This window comes from Daktulosphaira vitifoliae, unplaced genomic scaffold (genome assembly GCF_025091365.1).
Source record: "Daktulosphaira vitifoliae isolate Bord-2020 unplaced genomic scaffold, ASM2509136v1 Scaffold_1, whole genome shotgun sequence".
Lineage (NCBI taxonomy): Eukaryota > Metazoa > Arthropoda > Insecta > Hemiptera > Phylloxeridae > Daktulosphaira > Daktulosphaira vitifoliae.
Genome location: NW_026099572.1, coordinates 39,431,579 through 39,441,335, shown reverse-complemented (window position 1 = coordinate 39,441,335; position 9,757 = coordinate 39,431,579). Strand labels below are relative to the sequence as shown.

Genomic DNA, 9,757 nt, shown 5'->3' with positions numbered 1-9,757 from the left:
AGCTGTCCTCAAATCGCATTCAATAGCATCCCTCCATCTCTTTTTTGGTCTTCCTCTATCTCTTCTTCCTTCAACATTCATTTCTATAACTGTTCTTACAGCTTTCGATTCTTCTTTCCTCATACCATGACTAAACAATCTAAGTCTATTTTCTGTCATCTTATCCACGATTGACGCAACACCTATACTTCCTCTTATATGCTCGTTCCTTATCCTATCTTCTCTAGTCACTCCATTCATCCAACTAAGCATTCTCATCTCTGCTACACTTATTCTCTGCTCTACTTTCTTATCAACCGCCCAACACAATGAACCATACATCATAGCTAGCCTCACAATTTCATACTGAATTTAAAAACTATAATTAGTATTTATTCATATATTATATTTTAAAATCAACGAACTACTAATCAGGATATAATTAAAGAAATAAGAGTCGATGTTGCTTTTGGAATAATCCACCAATTTCTCTAAATGAAACACTATCTACAGATTTGCATCGAAGCGTTTCTTATGATAGTGATTTTAATCACTGTCAGATATCATCTATACTTGGCCCATCTATGCCTCGTCCACACTGTGCCTCGACCCCACTGTGCTACCGTTTTTTTTTTTTTTAAATTTTTACAGTTTTCAACTGAGTTTTATCAGTTTCATATACGATATTATTATTATGACTGGAATTCAAATTGACACAAGCAGAACAGCAAACCTCTTATAAATTTATAATAAAAATATATATTAAATATTAATTTATATCTACGAAAAAAAACAAAGCTTAAGTATAAACTTAGTATTTACTTTGGATGCATACGCCATAAAGAAATATATATAAGAAGTATACGCAATTTCCTCTGAAAATTTTTATATCATATGTGATATCTGGGAAACGGATATATAACTTTTTCTGTTTTTAACACATTATTGACAAATTTTACAAGATAATTTTTTACGTAAAATTATATTTTAAATGTATTTTGTAAAATACTTTTTGTAGTGAAATCGAGTACGTAAGCCATGAAAAAATTCTGTTTTAAATAAATAATTAAAAATTTATTAGAAACTAGGAAAATATAGTTTTTATAGAACGTGTTTGATTCTATTCATTAGTTTGTATAAAATACTTAAGTAATCACAGTGCTTTGTTCCTACTGTATTATTTGTATTTTAAGAATCAAATTTAATTAGATTTTTTTTCATTTGTTACCACTTAGATTTTATATTATGATTATGCTAATATATGTTAACATAAAATCTGTTACCTGGCGGTCCTGGCATTCCTCTTATACCTCTTGGTCCCTAAAATGTAATAAAATTAAAGTTCACAAATTTAATAACAAGTCGAAAATATTGTTTGGTACTTGTTCGCCTTGTTCTCCAGAATCACCTTTTGAGCCTTCGGGGCCTGGTGTTCCTATTTTATATTATAATAATTTTAATAAAAAAAAAATCTAATCTAATATAAAACTAACCTTCCGGTCCTGTAACGCCAATTAAACCCATAGGTCCATCACTTCCTCTCATTGACATCTAAATAAAAAAATCATTTAATTCAGTGTAATAATATAAGCAAACTATAAACAAGTGTATGTAATGAATACCATATGTTGCGAAATCATTTGTTTAAACATTTCAATCTGACTATCTGGGCCTTTATCTCCTTGATTTTGGTTGAGCTGAGATATTTTATATATTATAAAAACATAAAAAATTATTATTCGTGTCTTTTAAATGTGCTAATACTAACTGATTATGTATACGTACAGGAATTAAAAATACATGTCCAGGAGGTCCTTGTATTCCAGTAAATCCATCAATACCATCACGACCTGGTTCTCCTTTTGGACCTGCTAACTGTTAAGTAAATGAAATTATATTAAATTTTGTAGTTGTCATAAATAGAAACCATAACATGAAAATCTGTTTTGAAAGCAAAACTCAATGATAACTTGAAATTTCTGTATAAATCTTAATTTACACTAAATTTAAATTATGACAAAAAAAGTCTTAACCTCTAAAAGTTTCTTCAAAGTTCTTGTAAATCTAAATTCTTTTAAAACATATCAGAAGGAACGAGTTCAAAATATCTTCTTTATTAATTAGATTTATTTAAAAATTAAAACCTTACTCCTATTTCTCCAGGTGGTCCCGGATATCCTCGAATTGACGGAAAACAAGTATTTTGATTTTCAAGCACTGGATCTATACTGTTTTCACTTCTATTTATTGTAATCTATAAATTCAATGTATATATATATATATATATATATATAGTATTAAATAAGAAATAAAAACAGAAATTGTAAATATTTTACACTAGTATTAGTATTTGACATGATATAAGTTGTAGTTGATTCAATTTCGTTAATATTTTCTGAGACTTCCAAATTATTGTTGAAAGTTGTTTTATTGCATAATTCATTCCAAATTTCACAATTATCATACGCAGCATCAGGCGTCGAATACAGTTTCAACTCTTGAATATCTCCCTGATTAGTAAAAAACTGATTATTAGTGACATATATTATTAGATTTTTAGTTTCAATAAAATCATTAAATATTTAAAATGTTATATTTTTTAGACAAAAACTAAAGTTAATAAAAAACAAAAATAATTAGGTTATTACAGTGGTAACAAAAGTGTATGTTCATTTTACAAAACAAAATATAAATTTAATAAGTATTATTGAATTTGTTTCAGGCGAATTAGGTTTTTTATAAAAATGGGGCGTGGTGCGGCGGTGACACACTAGTTGTTGACAAAACTATAGTGTTAACCCGCGCCTACCACCGTAGGTGAACGGATTTATGTACACTTAAAAGTTTTAAAATAATAAGTATTTATGCATAAAAAACATTGAAATAATTGAAATATGTAAAATACTTTATTTTTAGTTTAAACATTTATAATATAAATAAGTAATAAATATAGTATAACCTGGGCTATCTTTAGGTCATAAATAATATAATCAGGTCTCGGACTTCTCGGTTGTAAAAAAAAAAAATAATGTAAATTATTTTTGTCCTGAGCTACACAATTATTAAAGACACTCCTGAATATAATAATATTATAATCCATATTATGGATGTAAATATAAAAAAATTACTTTACATAAGTTCCATTGACAAAAACAGAGCATATTATTTAATTTTTAAACATATTAAGGAATAATTTATTAAATTTCACCATAATAGTTTTACATTTCTTACAATGGAAAATACCATTAAAGTTAAAAAGTATTTTTTTCTTATTTTCTATTTAGTATAAAATACAATTATATAATATTTTTAAATATCAGTAATATTACAAAGTGACCGGATTATTATAACTCAATTAATCACTTGAGAAATAAAATTAATTTCATGGATTTTTTAGTCATATATTACATAATTTCTCTAATAGATGTTGTAGGGGATTAGTTACTCTCAACCAATGTTGCCAACTCATCAAAAACAAATTATAATTTAATTTGACCATATTGATATAAAATACGAGTCATGGGAAAAAAATTGTCTATGTCTTACCTAATTACTCGAAGGATTTCGATGAGTATAATAGGATAATAAAAGAAATAGCACAACATTTCTAATCGGTATAATTAGAGCTTTCAAACAAAACTAAATAAGAAAGAATTGTTCTTATATATTTTTTGGTGTTTTTTTCTTGTTAAAAAAATATGATGAATAAAAAAAAGTTCCTCGATTATCTATTTCTAAAATAGATCAATTTTGATATTTTTTAAACTTTTTTTTTAATTTGTCATTTTTTTAAAAATTTGAGAAATACAATTTTTTTTGTAAACACTAAGTATTTTCTTTTTACTAGATATATATATTTTGAAATACTAACTGACTTTTATAAATATTGAACTTATAAAAATGTTCCGGATAAACTACATCTTTGAAAAACTGTTAAAGTAAAACTTATATTGCGTACTATAAGTTAAAAAAAAAATTGTCCCGACACGTGTAAATTGTCACTAGAGTTAAAAAACATGGTATTTTTGTGTTGAAATTTTTTATTTTATATTTTAGTTTTCTAATAAATAGAAATAACATATTGAAAAGTGTATGGATTAACATAATTTTTTTATGAGAAATAATATTTTTTAATTATCCCTTTTTCATTCGACATACTTTATCTTAATCAGGATATTAATAAGGAACTAGCAGATCATATAGATTTTGGAATAATCCACCAATTTTTTAAAATTAAACACTATCTAAAGATTTGCATCGAAGCGTTTTTTTTTTTGATAGTGTTTTAATCACTGTCAGATATCATTATACTTGATCCAACTATACCACGGCACCACTGTGCCGCGACCCCCCTGTGCTGGGTTTTTTTTTTTTTGTAAGTACTTTATACACTTCTCTTTTATCTGATATACTTTTTTTAATTAAAATACTATAAAATGGTAGGTTACAATGATGGATCACCTATTTCATAAATTTGATATAAATGTAATCTAAATTAAATATAAAGTTACACTTATTTGGATTTTTTTTAACAATGTCTCTTTCGTAAGTCGAAAAATATAATATTGAAAATTTGAGTTAGTTTAAATTCCTAATTTATCATTCTAGAAGTGCATTATACTATTATTTTTGGTCAAATATTCACCGTTTTTCGTGTTATTTAGCATATTTTTAACTACGTCAACCATTTGCACATAGACGTGGGGACAATTTTTTTTTTAATTGTAGTAAATTACATAAGCTTTAATTTAATATTTACATAAATGTGTCAGTATTTATGCAACATTTTCAATAGTTAACTTGAAAAAGTTCTATACGCGTGTTCAAAAAATAAATTTGGTAATTTTAAGTAAAAAAAAACTAAAATTAATTGGAAAATTATCTATTCTTAAAATTGTAATCTTTGAGGTGTTTCTCCCATTTAGTTAGTTCGAGGGAAATGTTTTTCAATTTTCAAGGGTAGATGCGTTTTATTTGTTTATCTATTTTTATGTTTTGCTTTACAATGTCGAATTTGCGCGTGTTTAACAAATATTTAATAACGAAAAATTGATAAGTGCACCAACAGTAATTTAGATCAAGTTACGTTGCTACCGTTTTTGTTGTTAACAATGGACATGTATGAAACTATAATTATTCAACCAAACCAAAGATTTCTAAAAAAATGAACTTTATGATAAAATTTGAATTTTAACCTAACTTTTGCCATATTGAAAAAATTTAATTGTAACTAATTGTAAGGAATTTTTTTTGATATCATATTTTATTCAATGCCATAAAAACCATTGGCTACACATGTCACCCTATTTTCACCCCCTAAAAAAAAGTTCAAATTAAAATTCTCTTTTTGACATTTTTTTAATTGAAAATATTTTTTTTGCAAAAAATCTTTAAGTTTTAGAATAATAAATTTTTATGAAGAAGATTTTTTTTAATTTATCAAAGGAATTTTTAATGAAACATTTCAATAGATTTAGGTACTATTTAAATTTTCCATTATTTTGTTGACTAATTGACTTTTCCGTGTAAGTAAAAACTATTATAAATTACAAATGTGGAGCTGTCAAATATTTTTACTTTTGTAAATAAACGAATATTGAAACTAAAACAAATATTTTGAGATTCAAAAGTGTCATGTTTGTTTGCCATAAAAAATATTCAATATAGGTATTATATAAATGTAAGAGGATATTATAATGAAAATCACACTGAACGCACATAGATCATTAGAACCGTATTTGGTTATTTTTTGTACAAAAATTGCTTCTATTAAAAATAAATTCATATGTACGTTTAATATGTAAAAATAATTTATTGATTGTTTCAAACTTCTTTTCTTTAAAGGTATGTCTTATCGCATTAATATGCTCTTTTGCTTGATAAAAATATATTTAAAATAAATTATATTCTCTATAAAATAATGTGAGCTATAAGATTTTTAAACTAAACTAAATCATATGAATATATTTTTATACGGTCAATATTTTACTAGAAACAGAAATAATATTAAGTACATTAAACTAATGTACTGATAATTTTATTAGAATTCTATACTTGTTATATTATTACTCATAAAAAATATTTTTACCGAATAATATGTCTCATCTAACTGTTGCCCAACCAATAATATTCCTGATTTACTTATTGTTGTATTTCTTTTTAGTTCCTGTGTAAACTGTTGCTCACAATCCAAAATTAAAGTCACCGAATTTCCTTTAACGCTGAATGATAATTTATGCCATCTAAAAGAATAAAACAATTTTAAGTAATTTGATTGAATTATATTAAATGAAAACTATCAATATATTTGATAAGTAGTCTACGAAAAATGTAATTAATGTTAAATATATTATGTGTATTTATAATATTAAATTGATAATACAGTATGTTTAATGTAAATAATAAAATAATTGAACTCTTCATAGGCTTGTATTTAAATTACCACCGGGTTAACATAAAATTTGTTATCCTAATATTGACAAAAATTTAAAAAGAAAGCTGAGAAACTCCTACAAAAAAAAATTATCTTACTACCATTGCCGGTTTTTGTATTTTAAATTTTTATTTTTCTATAGTACTTACTCTATAATAAATATAAATATTAATATTCATTAATTTAATATTAACCTTTAATTAAATATTATATATGTCAATGTAAGTTATTCATTGAAAAACCTATATAATCAAAATTGAATATTCGTACACTAGGCTTCGCCTAGTTGAGGCACAACACCAGCCCAGGGACTCTGCGAGTTTCAAACGCTTACTGCGCGTAAAATCTTTTTGTCCCTTCGGGTAGACCACTGATTTTGATAGGAGTGTCGGAACTATATAATTTGTGCAAAAAAGTGTTACTACAGAAGAAGTTTAACAGAAAGTTCACAATAGTAAATTATATAATAATTAAAAAAGTAATAATATGTCTACAAAATACTTAGGTGTATTCAAAATTAAACTTCGTAACAATCTAGTAATTATTATTCAGCAGAACAGGTAGGAGAAATAAAACTTAATAATTATTAAAAACAATATTCAATTGTCACTTTATCAGTATAAACTACATTGACAAACATAATTTAAACCAAAATTATTTCGTACTCAAAACTATGTGATTATGGACTTAGAATAAAAGCTCATAACTCTTTCAAAGATCTTTCATTTAAAAAATATGATATCCACTAAATTTCTATGTTTTATTATATAATAAAATATATAATTTACTTATGAACTTGTAATATTATTCATTGAATTATTGAAAAATTTTGAAGGACTCAAAAGTAAAATGAGTTCAATGTAAGTGATAATTCAAAGTATTAGTTATAATAATTATAATAATACATTGATTAATAAACTAATAAAAATAAGTTACTTTGAGATTGATTTTTAACAAGTTTAAAATCTTTCTTTTTTGAAAAAACATATCATTGTCTGTTTTTTTTTTATAAATACTGCGGTGAAAACGTTGGAAATACCAAATAAGCAATATTTGAACTTTTGACGATTTTCTTGTTAAAAAAACTCACTTGAATTTAAAGTAAACTATACGAAATTAATTATGTGTTATGTGAAACACAAAATATTTGTAGATTTTTTGTTTTAATAAATGAATGATCTATGTTTTTATATGATAATAATGCAAAAAATATAGTAATGGAATTTTGTTTTTGGGTAAACTCAACTTAACAAAAGTTTTTTTGATTATAGGAGGTAAATTTTAAGTTGTTAAAATATTATTTTATTTGATTTTTTTTTAAATATACGTCAAAAGATTACAAAAAGTCTCTAGTTGAAGATACTACCCTCGAAATTCAAACAAATTCTCTAGTTTTCCATGAATGTAAGAAATTTAAAATTGTCAAACTTTGTTATTTTTTAATTTTTTTGACATTTTTGTTAAAAATTTGGGGTAAAAATTGCAAATTTTGCATTTTTGTTTGAAAAGGATCCGGAAATTCTGCGTTCTTTAAACAAATGGTATGATACGTGCTATAATTCGATATACTTTTATTTTAATCTGATATTTTCGCTTTAGGTAGAACGATGTTTAAAACTTGAAACATACGTATAAAAAGTAAAAATTTTTCAAATCAATATTTAAAAACGTTCTGCAACTTATGTTCAATGTGTAAAAAATAATTTTTGTGTAAAATATCGTTATATTTTTGTATTTTTTTCTTATTATTATTATTTCGATTATTAGTGCCATTACTTTATCCCAAGCAGTAAAGTTTCAAATGATTTAATACGCCCAATTTTTTAAATTAGCCATCTCATAAAAAAAAAATTAAATAATATTTAAAAGTGATTAAATATAATTATTTTTAAAAAAGGTTATTGTATATTGTATAATAAAATATCGAATGTCAGAACAATCAAACTTTCTTTCAATTTAATTACAATGAAGCATTTTATGATACACCCAGAGAAAAACCTCGATCTATATAATAAATTCATTGTTCAATTTGATAAATATATCATTACTATTGAATCTATGATATATTTATCAATATGATATTTTTTTTTCTTGTCTTGAACAATAATTATTCATAAGAATAATTATTTTGTTCGTATTAATAAAACATTATCACAAACCCTTGATAAAATTTCTCTATTAAAATTGATTGAGGTTTTTCTTTAGGTGTAGAAATTTAAGTCACAATCAGATTCCAATCTTTAATAGCTCCTCTCTTCCAAATCTTCAATGTAACGAGTCCCGAATTTAATAGATATTTTTTAACTCATCTTTGAAGTATAAATTTCTTTTTTATAACTGAATAATTCTCAATGATATTCTTAAAAATTAGATTACTTAATAATACTAGATTAATTCATAATATGTGTACTTACTGGCCATCGTTAACTTCGTATTCAAATCTAAGAATGTTTTTTTGATCGTCTCGTGCTTCAATGTCATTATAAAGTAACTGAATATCATTTCCTAAAATTAGACCTAACTGCTCTTCGCCCGCTTCATTGTAAATAGTAAAGACAGCATTTCTTACTGAACCTATTTGAATACAATCTTGATAGTTTGTTGTCACATTATAATCAAAAAAATTAGAACATTGTATGAAACACTAACTATACATTATTTTAAAACATCACAACCCACTTTCATATATTTAAGTATTTTCAATTTATGAATGTTAAAACTATAAATATGTTTTTAATCTTGTTTTCCTTAAATAATTTTTCAACTATTAATTTTCATTTTTGTAAAGAAAGAGAACGAATATATCCATTAAGAACCAACATAGTGATACAAAGAGACAAAAATAAACTCATACTACAAGTCTGGGTAATGTAATTTATAAAATTACATATCAAAAAAAAGTTAAATGATAAGTTATTATAGTAAATATGTTTACTACAAAGGAGTCAGAACAAGTATGGAAGTGGTTTTGAAGGTTAGATAATGCAGTATTTTAAAATCATCTTCGTAATATTAACTCATAACTAAAAATAAAAACCCAGCACAGGGGGGTCGCGGCACAGTGGTGACGTGGCATAGTTGGATCAAGTAAATGATATCTGACAGTGATTAAAACACTATCAAAAAAAAAAACGCTTCGATGCAAATCTTTAGATAGTGTTTAATTTTAAAAAAATTGGTGTTTTATTCCAAAAGCTACTTGATCTGCTGGTTCCTTATTAATATCCTGATTAAGGTAAAGTATGTCGAATGAAAAAGGGTTTATTAAAAAATATTATTTGTCATAAAAAAATAGTGTGGATCCATAAACTTTTCAATAAGTTATAGCATTATAAAGTTAAATAT

General features: G+C 24.6%; 1 protein-coding gene across 2 annotated transcripts in view; it reads right to left on the bottom strand.

Annotated features, from left to right (window-relative positions):
- LOC126894653 (collagen alpha-2(XI) chain-like) overlaps positions 1-9,757 on the bottom strand; it is a 103,195-nt gene that overhangs the window by 75,429 nt on the left and 18,009 nt on the right. For both annotated transcript variants that reach the window (XM_050665818.1, XM_050665819.1), the window contains exons 3-11: positions 8,827-8,986; positions 6,068-6,221; positions 2,316-2,489; positions 2,129-2,233; positions 1,765-1,854; positions 1,602-1,676; positions 1,473-1,530; positions 1,362-1,414; positions 1,263-1,299 (exon numbers count right to left, since the gene is read on the bottom strand). In XM_050665818.1, the coding sequence (XP_050521775.1) occupies positions 1,263-1,299; positions 1,362-1,414; positions 1,473-1,530; positions 1,602-1,676; positions 1,765-1,854; positions 2,129-2,233; positions 2,316-2,489; positions 6,068-6,221; positions 8,827-8,986 (906 nt within the window). The remainder of the gene's footprint in view (positions 1-1,262; positions 1,300-1,361; positions 1,415-1,472; positions 1,531-1,601; positions 1,677-1,764; positions 1,855-2,128; positions 2,234-2,315; positions 2,490-6,067; positions 6,222-8,826; positions 8,987-9,757) is intronic.